Below are 21,953 nucleotides of genomic sequence, written 5' to 3' on the forward strand. Positions count from 1 at the left end.
AATACATATTACAATGGGCCCCCAAAATGTACATGTGTATTTTGAGGGTCCCTGGAGCTTATGTGTGTATTATAGGGGGTCTCTGGAACGTACCTACATATTATAGGGGGTCCCTGAAACATCTGTGTGTATTATAGGGAGTCCCTAGAACGCCCGTGTGTATTATAGGGAGTCCCTGGAACTTACATGTGTATTATAGGGGGCCCCCAGAAGGTATGTTTGTATTTTAGGGGTTCTCATGACATACATGCATATTATAGGGGGTCTCCGAAATGTATGTGTGTATTATGGGGATCCCTGGAGTGTATGTGTATTATAGGGGGTCCCTAGCCTATACGTGTGTATTATAGGGGGTCCCTGGGATGTAGATGCATATTATAGGGGGTCCCCGGAAACATATGTGCATATTATAGGGGGTCCCCAGAGTGTACATGTTTATTATGAGGGTTCTGAACATATGTGAGTATTCTGGAAGGTCCCTGGAACGTATATTTGTATATAGGGGGTCCCTGTACCATACGTGTATGAGAGGTATATACGGCTGAACACTCCTTTAGGGGGGGGGGGATGGTCAGGGTTGTACAGACACTGCGGAATACATGGAGGATAAACAAATTAAATATTTTATTCACATATAAAGTACAATGAGGTCAGGAAAGAAGGATGATTGGGGGGGGGGGGATTTCCGAGCGGATGGGGGGATGGGATTCCTGAGCAGATGTCGGGGGGGGGTGGGATCCCTGAGCAGATGTCGGGGGATGGGATCCCTATGTGGACGTCCATGATGTCAGAGTCCTCTTGGTCATCTCATAGGCCAGGAAGAGCGCGGCGTTGGAGGGGAACGCTCGGATGACGGTTGGCATCAGTCCGCTGTACAGGGAGAGGATTCCTGGAAGAGGGAATTATGGATATGAAATGTTAGAAATACAAGGCATAAAATGTCCCATGAGACCCTCAGAGCAAAGAAGGAATCGGATTGTATCAGTTGTTGGTTTATAAGAAGAAGACATGAATCCCCCGACACGTTGTCGGACTCGGATCTCCTTCCTCAGGGGTCAGACATTGGATGGCGGTTGGAGGAGTCGCGGACCAATCACCGTAGCTCATTGTCTATAGGGGAGCGATGGAACGGCCCCGCGATCGGTGAGATAACGGAACCGTTTGGTTATGGATCGGGAATGTCATCAATACAAAGCAATCCCTTCTGATTTATTATATTATTGAGATAAAAAAACAACCCAGAAAACCTCCATTGTCAGCTACAGAAATCCCGCAGCTCCTGAAAAAAAATACCCGGCCAACGGAGCATGGAGGGGGGAGGGCAGAAGGTGACCAGGATTTCTGCTTAGTGTATCCCCATGTACATTATTACTGGAAATCTCATTATTACACAGTATTAGCAGCTGTCACAGCGCAACACCTCCTGTGTGATCTGACACTTATAATCTACAACTGTCACTGCTGAACCATACAACTGTCACTGAATAATACAATGTGTGTGTGGTTGTGGTGGTGGGGGGGGGGGGGGCGGATCACAAAAGCAATCCAGGAGCTATTCAGCCACTTGGATCCCTTTTATGAGAAAGAGAAAAGAATAAAATATACGGGGGATGGGTGATGGCGGATGAAGTGGACTCACTATTTCCTCCATATGCGGATCCGAGGGGTGACCTCCATTCCAGGAAACGTGCAATTAGAAAAATAATTACAATGCATTCAGATTTAACCCCTTATTAGCTCACTTTAATCAGCCCTAATTAACTCTTTCTTCCCCCTCCCCCTCTCTCTCCAGCTTTTATCTGCTGATTCTTTTTATTATTTCTATTTGTTTACCATTAATTATTATTTGTTTACATAATTTTTTCTATAGATTATATAATAAAATAATTTTTTAAGGACAATCACCACAAGAAAACCGATTTCCCCCCCAAAAAACGTTTCTATTACTTTGTTAAGGGGAATCCAAAACCGGACGGAAGTCTGACCTTCTCTCCTCAGTATGTGCAGCAAGGACAGGAAGAACCCCTCCTGATTGGATGCCGTGGAAAGGACTTGGATTCTGGACTTCACAGAGTCCACCGGATACACCGACAGCCAGAAACAGGCTCCGCCCACACCGCCGCTAATTGTGACCGCTAAAGGACCTGCAAAGTATGGAAAGACTCAGCCTCATCCACAGGATCACAGAGGAACATCTGTACCCCCTCAACCACTCCCCCCATCTTCTGCACCCCAACCACCACATCACCTGCACCCCCCAACCACATCATCTTCACCCCCACAACTACTCACCCACCACCATCATCTGCACCCCCTCAACCACTCCCCCCATCATCTGCACCCCAACCACCACATCACCTGCACCCCCCAACCACATCATCTGCACCCCCACAACTACTCACCCACCACCATCATCTGCTCCCCCCAACCACTCCCCCCATCATCTGCACCCCAACCACCACATCGCCTGCACCCCCAACCACATCATCTGCACCCCCAAAACTACTCACCCACCACCACCTGCTCCCCCCAACCCCTCACCCCCACATCACCTGCAACCCCCAACCACATCATCTGCACCCCCACAACTACTCACCCACCACCATCATCTGCACCCCCCAACCACTCACCCCCCATCCTTTGCACCCCCAACCACTCACCACCATTTACACCTCCCCAATCAATCACCCCCCAACCACTCACCCCCCCCATCATCTGCAGCCCCCCAACTACTCACCCACCCCCATCATCTGCACCCCCCGACCACTCACCCCACATCACCTGCACCCCCCCAACCACTCACCCCCCATCATTTGCACCCCCCCAACTACTCATCCCCCCATCATCTGCACCCCCCAACCACTCACCCACCCACCACCATTTACACCTCCCCAATCACTCACCCCCCATCATCTGCAGCCCCCCAACTACTCACCCACCCCCATCATCTGTACCCCCCTACCATTCACCCCAACTACTCACCCACCCCCATCCGCTCACCCCCATCAGCTGCATCCCCAACCACTCACCCACCCCCATCATCTGTACCCCCCAACCACTCATCCACCCACATTATCTGCACTCCCCCAACTACTCACTCCTATCATCTGCACCCCCAACCACTCATCCCCCATCATCTGCACCCCCCCCACCACTCACCCCAACATCACCTGCACTCCCCCAATCACTCACCCCCACATCATCTGCAACATCATTTGAACCCCTACTGCTCACCGCCAACATCCCCCTCCCCCGCCTCACCTGGCTGACCTCCAGAATTCCTGCTGAGAAGACTCTTGCTGAGTTCATAGCCCCCGAAAAAGAAGAAGTACCCCGGGATCTCCCGCAGCCACGTACTGCTGAGGCCACGGAACAGGCCAACCACGCCTTCCGACTTCAGGATGTCCCGTACAATGGACCACGGGGTGCTGAGGACACAAAGATCAGAGTTATACAGAGAGAGCGACCCCATAGAGGTGGGGGGACCACCAACCTTTTATAGGGGGTTCCTGTGTACCCCGATACCCGCATCTCATGCTGCGTCTGCATGCGGCACTTCACCAGCTCTGTGGGACAGAGGACCAAGGAGGAGAATACGGAGGCCAAGGAACCCGCAGAGGCCTTGTGATGGTCTCTGAGGAGGGAAGAGGAACAAGAATACACAGAATAGAATATAAATATATATATACACACATACAGTGTAAATATACACACACCGTACACACTGTATATACTGATAACTGCCATTTTTCCGTGTGCAGAGTCACATCAAGTGGACTCACTAATGCACCAAGACACACCCCCTTCTTTGGTCAGACATGCCCACCTCACTGGTCAGACACACCCCTTTCTCTGGTCAGACACACCCCCTTCTCTGGTCACATAAGCCTGACTCTCTGGTCAGACACACCCCTTTCCTTGGTCACACACCCCTTTCTCTGGTCACACAAGCTGGCCTCTCTGGTCAGACACACCCCCTCCTCTGGTCAGACACACCCCCTCCTCTGGTCACACACACCCCCTCCTCTGGTCACACACACCCCCTCCTCTGGTCACACACACCCCTTTCTCTGATCACACAAGCTGGCCTCGGTGGTCAGACACACCCCTTTCTCTAGTCAGACACACCCCCTTCTCTGGTCAGACACACCCCCTCCTTTGGTCAGACACACCCCTTTCTCTGGTCACGCAAGCCCGCCTCTCTGGTTTGACACACCCCCTACCATTCTTTGTAGAACACTTGTGATGAGGGGGTGTGGCTATTACTCAGCTCTGTCCCCATAAAGCACTGCAGGGGGAGGGCAGAAAGCAGCATTGTCACGGAGATAGAAACATGGGAGGGGGCGGGATTATACAGAGATACAAAGACAAAATGCTGGCTCCTTATTGGTTCCTCCGGGGCATTCGTGACCCCCCAATCCGATAGAGGAGAACCCACAACCAGATCTATGACATCCAGTGCCGGGACAAGGTCATCCAGTGCCCAGGGCAAGGATGCCAATTTGCGCCCCCCCCCTTCCTTTAGTTTAGGGTGAAGGTGCCCCCCCCATCCCTGCAATAAACCATTGCGTCCAGGGCAACCGACCCTCCTGCCCACCCCTTGTCCCGGCTCTGATGACATCATAAGGAGAGAGAATCCCCCGAATCTCCGACAAGAACACAGCGCCCCCCTCTGGCCTGATGGGAAATCCTTGGGAGTAGATTTTATTTCTATCCAATAAATGTAAATTTTTTTATTGATCACACGAGATCGGGGATCCCCTCATTTCTTCTGTGGGGGTCACCCGGAAGGGGGAGGAGTCTCTGACTCACCTAAGCTGGGACAGATCCTGAAATCCCAGCATGTAGGAGACCAGATTCTGACAGAAGCCGTAACAGGCGAAGAGCACGGCGTTCTCCGCCACGTTGGCCACCAATGCGGGGACGGTGCCGTGGTAGAGCCCCCGCAGCCCCTCCGTATGATAGGTGCGCACCGTGCAGTCCAGGAAGTTCCGGTACATGGAAGGGAACGTCTGCATCTTCACCTTGGCCGTGTCAAAGGGCTGCCCACTGAGGACGCACGCCACGCCACCTGCAAAAAGGTGCACCTATCATTACACCTACCTATATATCCATCTTCCCCACGGGCGTCCACAGAACTTTTTCTGGGGGGGAGGGGCATCATTTTAAGCTCAGCCCTGCTCCGCCCCTTTTCAACAATGTCATGAAGAGGAGGAGCTTAGTCATTATCACATAAAGCGCAGGGATTCAAAGATTAGAGATGCAAAAGCAAAGCTGTCCCTCCCTGTTTTGGGGTCATGCAGGTGGCGCATGCATGCATGTGACGTCACGTGCCACGCCTCTTTGCACGGGGCCACAAATCTTCTTGCCCCGGGCTCCCCCTCTCCTGGAATGATATCACCGGGGGCTGAGGACAGTGGTCCACGCGGCTGCTGGTGTCAGTCACCTCACAATTAGCGACTCGATAAATAGATCGCTCTTTACCAGTTTTCAGAGCGCTGATTGCCGCTCACGTGACTCGCCGCCTCTCTCCTCCCCTCCTCCTCCCCTCCCAACTGATGTCAGCGGGGAATCATCGGCCCCGCCCACTGAAGGCAGCTGTCAGACAGGGAGAGGGGAGAGCTGGCGAGTCACGTGTGCGGTGATTGGCGCTCTGAAAACTGGCAAAGAACGGCTTTACAGACACAGGGGCACACAGGATTATTAAACAGGCCAGATAGGATAAAGTGGTTTAACAACTACTTTAATGGGGAAGTTGAGATTCCAGGGGTGGGGGGCTCCTTTCCCCCCATGTGGACACCCATGATGTTCCCCCTTCCAGGTGTGCATTACCTCTCACTCAGATTCCCTCCCCCCCCCCCCTGATCTCCCCTCTAACCCAAATGTGTATAATAAATATTTACTTTGTCCCCTGCTGATCTCCTGCAGGCACTTTGCAGCCACTTCCTGTCTCCATACACTCCAGTGGTGTCCCCATTACATTTCTCCGGACGGGTTTCCTGATGGTGACACCGGAGCATGAACACTTGTTATCTCCATAGGAAATTCCTGCAATAGGGTGACAACATGGGGGAGCATTCAGGAGACAGACAGAGTGTTGTCACCCCATAACAGGAAGTGACTGAGAAAGGACTTCCATGGCGGGATCACAATGAAAGATGAAGATTTAAAAGGATTAAAAATGACTTTTGAAATGTTGTAATGAAAAGAAAATTCAACGACAACCAAATTAAATCCGGAAACCAATAAAACGGATGAAGATTAAGAAATAGAAATACAGAAATCAGAGAACACTGAATACAATGTATTACATGGAATGAGATTGTCACATGGGGACACCTGCTGGTCACACCCAGTACTGCAGTCATAGCAGAGAGCAGGAGGATGTACTGTCCACAGTCTATGGAGTTTGTAAAGTTTTATTTATTATCCAAATTTATTCTTATTTATATTCTGTGCAAAAAATCAATGGAATAAAATTATACAATTCAGGGGGTGACATGTTGGAGGAGGGCCCACTGACACCAATGATGGGACACTATTCCTCCCACTGACACCAATGATGGGACACTATTCCTCCCACTGACACCAATGATGGGAGACTATTCCCCCCACTGACACCAATGATGGGAAACTATTCCCCCCACTGACACCAATGATGGGAGACTATTCCCCCCACTGACACCAATGATGGGAGACTATTCCCCCCACTGACACCAATGATGGGACCCTATTCCTCCCACTGACACCAATGATGGGACACTATTCCTCCCACTGACACCAATGATGGGACACTATTCCTCCCACTGACACCCAATGATGGGGCACTATTCCTTCCACTGACACCCAATGATGGGGCACTATTCCTCCCACTGACACCCAATGATGGGGCACTATTCCTCCCACTGACACCAATGATGGGGCACTATTCCTCCCACTGATACCAATGATGGGGCACTATTCCTCCCACTGACACCAATGATGGGGCACTATTCCTCCCACTGACACCAATGATGGGGCACTATTCCTCCCACTGACACCAATGATGGGGCACTATTCCTCCCACTGACACCAATGATGGGGCACTATTCCTCCCACTGACACCAATGATAGGGCACTATTCCTCCCACTGACACCAATGATGGGGCACTATTCCTCCCACTGACACCAATGATGGGACAGTATTCCTCCCAATGATTGTAGGTGTAGCGGGGGATGAAATGATGAATTTATATGGGAATGGTGGAACTCACCCATGGCTCCGGAGGTGACATTGATGAGGAGCTCTGTGATGGGATTGGCTGGACTGGCATCAGGTGACATGATGACCTGCGATGAGAAGAGGACCGGCATCAGTCACATATCTGCAACAAATCGCATCTCCGCTACAAGTCGCCTCAAAAAAAGTTCTGGAGTTTTTTTTTTGTAGCTCAAATCGGACAGATTGGCGCATTGTTTGTTTCATTGAAATGCTTGATTTGTGAATTTCTGTGCGTTTTTTTGCTCAAACGCAATAAAATAAAAAAATAAAATATGAATAATATTAATAAAAAATGCATTACACAAATAAATAAGAATCATAAATAAATAAAATGACCCCGGCCCCTAATATTACCCCTAACCAAATAAATATTGATAAATAAAATAAACCCTCACAACTAAAACCTAATATTACCCCCCCCCCCTCCCCCAGCCCTAACAAAATTAGAAAAAAAAATAAAAACAAATAAATTAATAATATAAAAATAAAAAGTAAATAAATAAATAAAAGTGAATGGAAAAAGTTGGAAATCGCAGCAACAATGAAAGAAATGAGATTTCTCTCTGCTGGTGATAATGAAATCCCGGCTGGGAATCGCATCGCTGAGTGCGACTTCATTACAAATTCATGCAATTTTCTGCAGAGGAGAAAGAAATCCGAAGAGGAAATCCAATCTTACACCAAGTATTACAGCCGGTCTACACATGAGCCAAGTCCCTCCCCCTTCCTTATACTGGGGGGCAGAGCAACAAAAATGATCCCCCATCGTGTTTGGCGGGCAGAACCATCGCTGATTGCAACCCCACCCCCCCATGTAGCGCACACAGCCCCTCTATAGCGCACACAGCCCCCCTCTCGTAGCGCACAAAGCCCCCCCATGTAGCGCACACAGCCCCCCCATGTAGCGCACACAGCCCCCCCATGAAGCGCACACAGCCCCCCCCATGTAGCGCACGCAGCCCTCCATGTAGCGCACACAGCCCCCCATGTAGCGCACACAGCCCCCCATGTAGCGCACACAGGCCCCCCATGTAGCGCACACAGCCCCCCCATGTAGCGCACACAGCCCCCCCATGTAGCGCACACAGCCCCCCCATGTAGCGCACACAGCCCCCCATGTAGCGCACACAGCCCCCCCCATGTAGCGCACGCAGCCCCCCCCATGTAGCGCACGCAGCCCTCCATGTAGCGCACACAGCCCCCCATGTAGCGCACACAGCCCCCCCATGTAGCGCACACAGCCCCCCCATGTAGCGCACACAGCCCTCCATGTAGCGCACACAGCCCCCCATGTAGCGCACACAGCCCCCCCATGTAGCGCACACAGCCCCCCATGTAGCGCACACAGCCCCCCATGTAGCGCACACAGCCCCCCCCATGTAGCGCACGCAGCCCTCCATGTAGCGCACACAGCCCCCCATGTAGCGCACACAGCCCCCCCATGTAGCGCACACAGCCCCCCCATGTAGCGCACACAGCCCCCCATGTAGCGCACACAGCCCCCCCATGTAGCGCACACAGCCCCCCATGTAGCGCACACAGCCCCCCCCATGTAGCGCACGCAGCCCTCCATGTAGCGCACACAGCCCCCCATGTAGCGCACACAGCCCCCCCATGTAGCGCACACAGCCCCCCATGTAGCGCACACAGCCCCTCCATAGTGCACACAGCCCCCCATGTAGCGCACACAGCCCCCCATGTAGCGCACACAGCCCCCCCCATGTAGCGCACACAGCCCCTCCATGTAGCGCACACAGCCCCCCATGTAGCGCACACAGCCCCCCCCCCATGTAGCGCACACAGCCCCTCCATAGTGCACACAGCCCCCCATGTAGCACACACAGCCCCCCATATGTAGCGCACACAGCCCCCCATGTAGCGCACACAGCCCCCCATATGTAGCGCACACAGCCCACCTCATGCAGTGCACACAGCCCCCCATGTAGCGCACACAGCCCCCCCCCATGTAGCGCACACAGCCCCTCCATAGTGCACACAGCCCCCCATGTAGCACACACAGCCCCCCATATGTAGCGCACACAGCCCCCCATGTAGCGCACACAGCCCCCCATATGTAGCGCACACAGCCCACCTCATGCAGTGCACACAGACCCCCCTCACACAGCTGCCATGCGGTTGGTCAGCATTTTGCTGCTCATAGAAAGGATGAATGCAGAGACCTTCCTGCTCTCCCCTCCCCCGCCTGTCTCTGCAGGTAAGTGTGGATGTCCATTGACCTTCAGGGACCACGCCCACCAACATGTCAACCTGGGGGGCCACACAGTCCTATTGGTCAGAGGATTTCCCATGGGGCCTCACCATTGGTCATTATACAAGAGGAAAGATGACCTGACGCTTCATCATTTATCAACATGAAAATGCCGGTTACCTGGCTGTTATAGTGAAATGCCGGTTACCTGGCTGTTATAGTGAATGTAATCCCAGGCTGGGTGACACACAGATCACTCCTAACATTGTGTCACCCCTTCCTGTCCCATCTCAGTGCTGCTGATCTCCTGCAGCCTCTTTCCAGCCACTTCCTGTCTCCATACATTCCAGTGATGTCATTTCTCTGGGCGGGTCTCGTCACGGTGACACCAGAGAGGCCATTTCTGTGTAATGTGTGATGTAGTCACCGGCAGTTGCCATCTATAACTCTGCCCCCGGGGATACGGGGGGGGGGGGGATCTATGGTGGCTCAGAGCTGAGAAGATTTCATGGGGAGGAGAAATCAGATGATTGTAATTATTAAAGAAAACACTGAACATTCTGGATCCGATCTCCCGGAGGGAGGGGTGGTAAAAATAGGGGGCCCTGTCTGCAGGTAAGTCCTTACACCCTATGGAGGCCCCGCCTGCAGGTAAGACATTACACCCTACTGGGGGCCCCGTCTCCAGGTAAGTCCTTACACCCTATGGAGGCCCCGCCTCCAGGTAAGACATTACACCCTACAAGGGACCCCGCCTCCAGGTAAGTCCTTACACCCTACTGGGGGCCCCGCCTGCAGGTAAGTCCTTATAACTGGCTCAGGATCAGAGATAAGGCCGGGGCACACCTCTGCACTCTCACTAATCTCTTCCTGCTGAACTTTTTGTGCATGCGATATTTGATGCGTTTTACAATTTTTATATTTACTGTGTGCCTAGCCGGTGTTTATGTACTGTGTGCCTAGCCGGTGTTTATGTACTGTGTGCCTAGCCGGTGTTTGTGTGTACCATTTATGGACCATGTTGGTATAGAGAATTGGGGTCCTTTTTGTCAGGGAAATGGGGAATGACGGGATGTCGGGGTACAGAAATCTCCTCACCCTTCATGGAAGACGGGGACCCCGGGATGATGAAGACACGCCCCCTCCTCGCTCTCCGCCCCTTGGTAAATCTGTAGAGCAGATCAGAGATAATCACTTCTATAATCAAGGATATTCCCACCCCCTCACCTCGGTACACACATTACTGCCCCCCCCTCACCTCCGTACACACATTACTGCCCCCCCCTCACCTCTGTACACACATTACTGCCCCCCTCACCTCACCTCTGTACACACATTACTGCCCCCCCTCACCTCTGTACACACATTACTGCCCCCCTCACCTCCGTACACACATTACTGCCCCCCCCCCCACCTCTGTACACACATTACTGCCCCCCCTCACCTCTGTACACACATTACTGCCCCCCCTCACCTCTGTACACACATTACTGCCCCCCCTCACCTCCGTACACACATTACTGCCCCCCTCACCTCTGTACACACATTACTGCCCCCCCTCACCTCCGTACACACATTACTGCCCCCCTCACCTCTGTACACACATTACTGCCCCCCCTCACCTCTGTACACACATTACTGCCCCCCCTCACCTCCGTACACACATTACTGCCCCCCTCACCTCCGTACACACATTACTGCCCCCCTCACCTCCGTACACACATTACTGCCCCCCCCTCACCTCCGTACACACATTACTGCCCCCCTCACCTCTGTACACACATTACTGCCCCCCCCTCACCTCTGTACACACATTACTGCCCCCCCTCACCTCTGTACACACATTACTGCCGCCCTCACCTCCGTACACACATTACTGCCCCCCTCACCTCTGTACACACATTACTGCCCCCCCTCACCTCTGTACACACATTACTGCCCCCCCTCACCTCTGTACACACATTGCTGCCCCCCTCACCTCTGTACACACATTATTGCCCCCCCTCACCTCGGTACACACATTACTGCCCCCCCTCACCTCTGTACACACATTACTGCCCCCCCTCACCTCTGTACACACATTACTGCCCCCCCCTCACCTCTGTACACACATTACTGCCCCCCTCACCTCTGTACACACATTACTGCCCCCCCTCACCTCTGTACACACATTACTGCCCCCCCTCACCTCTGTACACACATTACTGCCCCCTCACCTCTGTACACACATTACTGCCCCCCCCTCACCTCTGTACACACATTACTGCCCCCCCCCTCACCTCTGTACACACATTACTGCCCCCCTCACCTCCGTACACACATTACTGCCCCCCCTCACCTCTGTACACACATTACTGACCCCCCCTCACCTCCGTACACACATTACTGCCCCCCCCTCACCTCTGTACACACATTACTGCCCCCCCTCACCTCTGTACACACATTACTGCCCCCCCTCACCTCTGTACACACATTACTGCCCCCCTCACCTCCGTACACACATTACTGCCCCCCCCCTCACCTCTGTACACACATTACTGCCCCCCCTCACCTCTGTACACACATTACTGCCCCCCTCACCTCTGTACACACATTACTGCCCCCCCCTCACCTCTGTACACACATTACTGCCCCCCCTCACCTCTGTACACACATTACTGCCCCCCTCACCTCTGTACACACATTACTGCCCCCCCTCACCTCTGTACACACATTACTGCCCCCCCTCACCTCTGTACACACATTACTGCCCCCCTCACCTCTGTACACACATTACTGCCCCCCCTCACCTCTGTACACACATTATTGCCCCCCCCCTCACCTCTGTACACACATTACTGCCCCCCTCACCTCTGTACACACATTACTGCCCCCCCTCACCTCGGTACACACATTACTGCCCCCCCTCACCTCTGTACACACATTACTGCCCCCCTCACCTCTGTACACACATTACTGCCCCCCTCACCTCCGTACACACATTACTGCCCCCCCTCACCTCTGTACACACATTACTGCCCCCCCCACCTCTGTACACACATTACTGCCCCCCCTCACCTCTGTACACACATTACTGCCCCCCCTCACCTCTGTACACACATTACTGCCCCCCTCACCTCTGTACACACATTACTGCCCCCCCTCACCTCTGTACACACATTATTGCCCCCCTCACCTCTGTACACACATTACTGCCCCCCTCACCTCTGTACACACATTACTGCCCCCCCTCACCTCTGTACACACATTACTGCCCCCCTCACCTCTGTACACACATTACTGCCCCCCCTCACCTCTGTACACACATTATTGCCCCCCTCACCTCTGTACACACATTATTGCCCCCCCTCACCTCTGTACACACATTATTGCCCCCCTCACCTCTGTACACACATTACTGCCCCCCTCACCTCTGTACACACATTATTGCCCCCCCTCACCTCTGTACACACATTACTGCCCCCCCTCACCTCCGTACACACATTACTGCCCCCCCTCACCTCCGTACACACATTATTGCCTCCCCTCACCTCGGTACACACATTACTGCCCCCCCCTCACCTCGGTACACACATTATTGCCCCCCTCACCTCTGTACACACATTATTGCCCCCCCCCTCACCTCTGTACACACATTACTGCCCCCCTCACCTCTGTACACACATTACTGCCCCCCCTCACCTCTGTACACACATTACTGCCCCCCCTCACCTCCGTACACACATTACTGCCCCCCCTCACCTCCGTACACACATTACTGCCCCCCTCACCTCTGTACTCACATTACTGCCCCCCCTCACCTCGGTACACACATTACTGCTCCCCCTCACCTCGGTACACACATTACTGCCCCCCTCACCTCGGTACACACATTACTGCCCCCCTCACCTCTGTACACACATTATTGCCCCCCCTCACCTCGGTACACACATTACTGCCCCCCCTCACCTCGGTACACACATTACTGCCCCCCCTCACCTCTGTACACACATTATAGCCCCCCCTCACCTCAGTACACACATTACTGCCCCCCTCACCTCTGTACACACATTACTGCCCCCCCTCACCTCTGTACACACATTACTGCCCCCCCTCACCTCTGTACACACATTACTGCCCCCCCTCACCTCTGTACACACATTACCACCCCCATTCACCCCCTGCTGCAGGATTTATATTATTTAACCTCCATACTGTATGATGGCTCCCCTGCTGGATGATTTATATTATTACACCTCCATACTGTATGATGGCGCCACCTGCTGGAGGATTTATATTATTTAACCTCCATACTGTATGATGGCTCCCCCTGCTGGAGGATTTATATTATTAAACCTCTTTGCTGTATGATGGCTCCCTCTGCAGGAGGATTTATATTATTATACCTCTATACTGTATGATGGCGCCACCTGCTGGAGGATTTACATTATTTAACTTCCATACTGTATGATGGCGCCACCTGCTGGAGGATTTATATTATTACACCTGCACACTGTATGATGGCTCCCTCTGCTGGAGGATTTATATTATTTAACCTCCATACTGTATGATGGCGCCACCTGCTGGAGGATTTATATTATTTAACCTCCATACTGTATGATGGCTCCCTCTGCTGGAGGATTTATATTATTACACCTCTATACTGTATGATGGCGCCACCTGCTGGAGGATTTATATTATTTAACCTCCATACTGTATGATGGCCCCACCTGCTGGAGGATTTATATTATTACACCTCAATACTGTATGATGGAGCCACCTGCTGGAGGATTTATATTATTACACCTCCATACTGTATGATGGCTCCCCCTGCCTGAGGATTTATATTATTACACCTCCATAATGTATGATGCTGCCACCTGCTGGAGGATTTATATTATTTAACCTCCATACTGTATGATGGTGCCTTCTGCTGGAGGATTTATATTATTACACCTCCATACTGTATGATGTCTCCCGCTGCTGGAGGATTTATATTATTAAACCTCCATAATGTATGATGGCGCCACCTGCTGGAGGATTTATATTATTACACTTCCATACTGTATGATGGCTCCCTCTCCTGGAGGATTTATATTATTACACCTCCATACTGTATGATGGTGCCACCTGCTGGAGGATTTATATTACTACACCTCCATAATGTATGACGGCGCCACCTGCTGGATGATTTATAATATTACACTTCCATACTGTATGATGGCGCCACCTGCTGGAGGATTTATATTATTACACCTCCATACTGTATGATGGCTCCCCCTGCTGGAGGATTTATATTATTACACCTCCATACTGTATGATGGTGCCACCTGCTGGAGGATTTATATTACTACACCTCCATAATGTATGACGGCGCCACCTGCTGGATGATTTATATTATTACACTTCCATGCTGTATGATGGTGCCACCTGCTGGAGGATTTATATTATTACATCTCCATACCGTTTGATGGCGCCACCTGCTGGAGGATTTATATTATTACACCTCTATACTGTATGATGGCGCCACCTGCTGGAGGATTTATATTATTACACCTCGAAACTGTATAATGGCACCACCTGCTGGAGGATTTATATTATTACACCTCCATACTGTATGATGTGTCCAAATGCTGGAGGATTTATATCATTACACCTCCATACTGTATGATGGCTCCCCCTGCTGGATGATTTAAATTATTACACCTCCGTACTGTATGATGGCGCCACCTGCTGGGGAATTTATATTGTTACACCTCCATACTGTATGATGGCGCCTACTGCTGAAGGATTTATATTATTACACCTCCATACTGTATAATGGCACCCCCTGCTGGAGGATTTATATTATTACACCTCCATACTGTATAATGGCACCACCTGCTGGAGGATTTATATTATTACACCTCCATACTGTATGATGGATCCACCTGCTGGAGGATTTATATTATTTAACCTCCATACTGTATGATGGGTCCCCCTGCTAGAGGATTTATATTATTACACCTCCATACTGTATGATGGTGCCACCTGATGGAGGATTTATATTGTTACACCTCCATACTGTATGATGGTGCCACCTGCTGGAGGATTTATATTATTACACCTCCATACTGTATGATGGTGCCACCTGCTGGAGGATTTATATTATTACACCTCCATACTGTATGATGGTGCCACCTGATGGAGGATTTATATTGTTACACCTCCATACTGTATGATGGTGCCACCTGCTGGAGGATTTATATTATTACACCTCCATACTGTATGATGGCGCCTACTGCTGAAGGATTTATATTATTACACCTCCATACTGTATGATGGATCCACCTGCTGGAGGATTTATATTATTTAACCTCCATACTGTATGATGGCTCCCCCTGCTGTAGGATTTATATCATTACACCTCCATACTGTGTGATGGCTCCCCTGCTGGATGATTTATATTATTACACCTCCATACTGTATGATGGATCCACCTGCTGGAGGATTTATATTATTTAACCTCCATACTGTATGATGGCTCCCCCTGCTGGAGGATTTATATTATTACACCTCCATACTGTATGATGGATCCACCTGCTGGAGGATTTATATTATTTAACCTCCATACTGTATGATGGCTCCCCCTGCTGTAGGATTTATATCATTACACCTCCATACTGTGTGATGGCTCCCCTGCTGGATGATTTATATTATTACACCTCCATACTGTATGATGGCGCCACCTGCTGGAGGATTTAAATTATTTAACCTCCATACGGTATGATGGTGCCACCTGCTGGAGGATTTATATTATTACACCTCCATACTGTATGATGGCTCCCCCTGCTGGAGGATTTATATTATTAAACATCTTTACTGTATGATGGCTAACTCTGCAGGAGGATTTATATTATTATACCTCTATACTGTATGATGGCGCCACCTGCTGGAGGATTTATATTATTACACCTCCACACTGTATGATGGCTCCCTCTGCTGGAGGATTTATATTATTTAACCTCCATACTGTATGAGGGCGCCACCTGCTGGAGGATTTATTTTATTACACTTCCATACTGTATGATGGCTCCCTCTACTGGAGGATTTATATTATTTAACCTCCATACTGTATGATGGCACCCCCTGCTGGAGGATTTATATTATTACACCTCCATACTGTATGATGGCGCCACCTGCCTGAGGATTTATATTATTACACCTCCATACTGTATGATGGAGCCACCTGCTGGAGGATTTATATTATTTAACCTCCATACTGTATGATGGCGCCACCTGCTGGAGGATTTATATTATTTAACCTCCATACTGTATGATGGCGCCACCTGCTGGAGGATTTATATTATTACACCTCCATACTGTATGATGGCACCACCTGCTGGAGGATTTATTTTATTTCACCTCCATACTGTATGATGGGTCCCCCTGCTAGAGGATTTATATTATTACACCTCCATACTGTATGATGGCTCCCTCTGCTGGAGGATTTATATTATTAAACCTCTATACTGTATGATGGCTCCCTCTGCTGGAGGATTTATATTAATACACCTCTATACTGTATGATGGCGCCACCTGCTGGAGGATTTATATTATTACACCTCCATACTGTATGATGGCGCCACCTGCTTGAGGATTTATATTATTACACCTCCATACTGTATGATGGCTCCCTCTGCTGGAGGATTTATATTAATACACCTCTATACTGTATGATGGCGCCACCTGCTGGAGGATTTATATTATTACACCTCCATACTGTATGATGGCGCCACCTGCTGGAGGATTTATATTATTACACCTCCATACTGTATGATGGCGCCACCTGCTGGAGGATTTATATTATTACACCTCCATACTGTATGATGGCGCCACCTGCTGGAGGATTTATATTATTTAACCTCCATACTTTATGATGGCGCCACCTGCTGGAGGATTTATATTATTTAACCTCCATACTGTATGATGGTGCCTTCTGCTGGAGGATTTGTATTATTACACCTCCATAATGTATGATGTCTCCCGCTGCTGGAGGATTTATATTATTAAACCTCTATACTGTATGATGGCTCCCTCTGTTGGAGGATTTATATTATTTAACCTCCATACTGTATGATGGCGCCACCTGCTGGAGGATTTATATTATTACACTTCCATACTGTATGATGGTGCCACCTGCTGGAGGATTTATATTATTACACCTCCATACTGTTTGATGGCGCCACCTGCTGGAGGATTTATATTATTACACCTCTATACTGTATGAAGGCGCCAGCTGCTGGAGGATTTATATTATTACACCTCCATACTGTATAATGGCACCACCTGCTGGAGGATTTATATTATTACACCTCCATACTGTATGATGTGTCCAAATGCTGGAGGATTTATATCATTACACCTCCATACTGTATGATGGCTCCCCCTGCTGGATGATTTAAATTATTACACCTCCGTACTGTATGATGGCGCCACCTGCTGGGGAATTTATATTGTTACACCTCCATACTGTATGATGGCGCCTACTGCTGAAGGATTTATATTATTACACCTCCATACTGTATAATGGCACCCCCTGCTGGAGGATTTATATTATTACACCTCCATACTGTATAATGGCACCACCTGCTGGAGGATTTATATTATTACACCTCCATACTGTATGATGGATCCACCTGCTGGAGGATTTATATTATTTAACCTCCATACTGTATGATGGCGCCACCTGCTGGAGGATTTATATTATTACACCTCCATACTGTATGATGGTGCCACCTGATGGAGGATTTATATTGTTACACCTCCATACTGTATGATGGTGCCACCTGCTGGAGGATTTATATTATTACACCTCCATACTGTATGATGGTGCCACCTGCTGGAGGATTTATATTATTACACCTCCATACTGTATGACGGCGCCACCTGCTGGAGAATTTATATTATTTCACCTCCATACTTTATGATGTCTCCACCTGCTGGAGGATTTATATTATTACACCTCCATACTGTATGATGTCTCCACTTGCTGGGGAATTTATATTGTTACACCTCCATACTGTATGATGGCGCCTACTGCTGAAGGATTTATATTATTACATCTCCATACTGTATAATGGCACCCCCTGCTGGAGGATTTATATTATTACACCTCCATACTGTATGATGGATCCACCTGCTGGAGGATTTATATTATTTAACCTCCATACTGTATGATGGCTCCCCCTGCTGTAGGATTTATATCATTACACCTCCATACTGTGTGATGGCTCCCCTGCTGGATGATTTATATTATTACACCTCCATACTGTATGATGGCGCCACCTGCTGGAGGATTTATATTATTTAACCTCCATACGGTATGATGGTGCCACCTGCTGGAGGATTTATATTATTACACCTCCATACTGTATGATGGCTCCCCCTGCTGGAGGATTTATATTATTAAACCTCTTTACTGTATGATGGCTCCCTCTGCAGGAGGATTTATATTATTATACCTCTATACTGTATGATGGCGCCACCTGCTGGAGGATTTATATTATTACACCTCCACACTGTATGATGGCTCCCTCTACTGGAGGATTTATATTATTTAACCTCCATACTGTATGAGGGCGCCACCTGCTGGAGGATTTATTTTATTACACTTCCATACTGTATGATGGCTCCCTCTGCTGGAGGATTTATATTATTTAACCTCCATACTGTATGATGGCACCCCCTGCTGGAGGATTTATATTATTACACCTCCATACTGTATGATGGCGCCACCTGCCTGAGGATTTATATTATTACACCTCCATACTCTATGATGGAGCCACCTGCTGGAGGATTTATATTATTTAACCTCCATACTGTATGATGGCGCCACCTGCTGGAGGATTTATATTATTTTACCTCCATACTGTATGATGGCGCCACCTGCTGGAGGATTTATATTATTACACCTCCATACTGTATGATGGCACCACCTGCTGGAGGATTTATTTTATTTCACCTCCATACTGTATGATGGGTCCCCCTGCTAGAGGATTTATATTATTACACCTCCATACTGTATGATGGCTCCCTCTGCTGGAGGATTTATATTATTAAACCTCTATACTGTATGATGGCTCCCTCTGCTGGAGGATTTATATTAATACACCTCTATACTGTATGATGGCGCCACCTGCTGGAGGATTTATATTATTACACCTCCATACTGTATGATGGCGCCACCTGCTTGAGGATTTATATTATTACACCTCCATACTGTATGATGGCTCCCTCTGCTGGAGGATTTATATTATTAAACCTCTATACTGTATGATGGCTCCCTCTGCTGGAGGATTTATATTAATACACCTCTATACTGTATGATGGCGCCACCTGCTGGAGGATTTATATTATTACACCTCCATACTGTATGATGGCGCCACCTGCTGGAGGATTTATATTATTACACCTCCATACTGTATGATGTCTCCCGCTGCTGGAGGATTTATATTATTTAACCTCCATACTGTATGATGGTGCCTTCTGCTGGAGGATTTATATTATTACAACTCCATACTGTATGATGTCTCCCGCTGCTGGAGGATTTATATTATTAAACCTCTATACTGTATGATGGCTCCCTCTGTTGGAGGATTTATATTATTTAACCTCCATACTGTATGATGGCGCCACCTGCTGGAGGATTTATATTATTACACTTCCATACTGTATGATGGCTCCCTCTGCTGGAGGATTTATATTATTACACCTCCATACTATATAATGGCACCCCCTGCTGGAGGATTTATATTATTACACCTCCATACTGTATAATGGCACCACCTGCTGGAGGATTTATATTATTAAACCTCCATACTGTATGATGGAGCCACCTGCTGGAGGATTTATATTATTTAACCTCCATACTGTATGATGGCACCCCCAGCTGGAGGATTTATATTTTTACACCTCCATACTGTATGATGGGTCCACCTGCTGGAGGATTTATATCATTACACCTCCATACTGTATGATGGCTCCCCCTGCTGGATGATCTATATTATTACACCTCCATACTGTATGATGGTGCCACCTGCTGGAGGATTTATATTATTACACCTCCATAATGTATGATGCTGCCACCTGCTGGAGGATTTATATTATTTAACCTCCATACTGTATGATGGTGCCTTCTGCGGGAGGATTTATATTATTACACCTCCATATTGTATGATGTCTCCCGCTGCTGGAGGATTTATATTATTTAACCTCCATACTGTATGATGGCGCCACCTGCTGGAGGATTTATATTATTACACTTCCATACTGTATGATGGCTCCCTCTCCTGGAGGATTTATATTATTTAACCTCCATGCTGTATGATGGGTCCACCTGCTGGAGGATTTATATTATTACACCTCTATACTGTATGATGGGTCCACCTGCTGGAGGATTTAAATCATTACACCTCCATACTGTATGATGGTGCCACCTGCTGGAGGATTTATATTACTACACCTCCATAATGTATGACGGCGCCACCTGCTGGATGATTTATAATATTACACTTCCATACTGTATGATGGCGCCACCTGCTGGAGGATTTATATTATTACACCTCCATACTGTATGATGTCTCCACCTGCTGAGGGATTTATATTATTACACCTCCATACTGTATGATGGCGTCACCTGCTGGAGGATTTATATTATTACACATCCATACTGTATGATGGCGCCACCTGCTGGAGAATTTATATTATTTCACCTCCATACTGTATGATGTCTCCACCTGCTGGAGTATTTATATTATTACACCTCCATACTGTATGATGGCGCCACCTGCTGGATGATTTATATTATTACACCTCCATACTGTATAATGGCACCACCTGCTGGAGGATTTATATTATTACACCTCCATACTGTATGATGTTTCCAAATGCTGGAGGATTTATATCATTACACCTCCATACTGTATGATGGCTCCCCCTACTGGATGATTTAAATTATTACATCTCCATACTGTATGATGGCGCCACCTGCTGGAGGATTTATATTATTTAACCTCCATACTGTATGATGGCGCCACCTGCTGGAGGATTTATATTATTACACCTCCATACTGTATGATGGCTCCCTCTGCTGGAGGATTTATATTATTTAACCTCCATACTGTATGATGGCGCCACCTGCTGGAGGATTTATATTATTTAACCTCCATACTGTATGATGGCGCCACATGCTGGAGGATTTATATTATTACACCTCCATCCTGTATGATGGGTCCCCCTGCTAGAGGATTTATATTATTACACCTCCATACTGTATGATGGCTCCCTCTGCTGGAGGATTTATATTATTTAACCTCCATACTGTATGATGGTGCCACCTGATGGAGGATTTATATTGTTACACCTCCATACTGTATGATGGTGCCACCTGCTGGAGGATTTATATTATTACACCTCCAAACTGTATGACGGCGCCACCTGCTGGAGAATTTATATTATTTCACC

General features: G+C 48.7%; 1 protein-coding gene across 1 annotated transcript; it reads right to left on the minus strand.

The window, feature by feature from the left end:
* Positions 1-767: 767 nt before the first annotated feature.
* Positions 768-7,329, minus strand: LOC309560638 (mitochondrial ornithine transporter 1-like; the record flags this gene model as incomplete). The annotated part of the gene is made up of 6 exons (XM_082264259.1): positions 7,254-7,329; positions 4,813-5,071; positions 3,494-3,634; positions 3,262-3,428; positions 1,986-2,144; positions 768-889 (listed from the first exon to the last, which is right to left on the minus strand). The coding sequence occupies exons 1-6, from the start codon at positions 7,321-7,323 to the stop codon at positions 768-770; spliced, it is 918 nt and encodes a 305-aa protein (XP_082120385.1). The 5' UTR covers positions 7,324-7,329.
* Positions 7,330-21,953: the final 14,624 nt, after the last annotated feature.

Source organism: Pelophylax lessonae (assembly GCF_965119305.1).
Source record: "Pelophylax lessonae genome assembly, chromosome: 7".
NCBI lineage: Eukaryota > Metazoa > Chordata > Amphibia > Anura > Ranidae > Pelophylax > Pelophylax lessonae.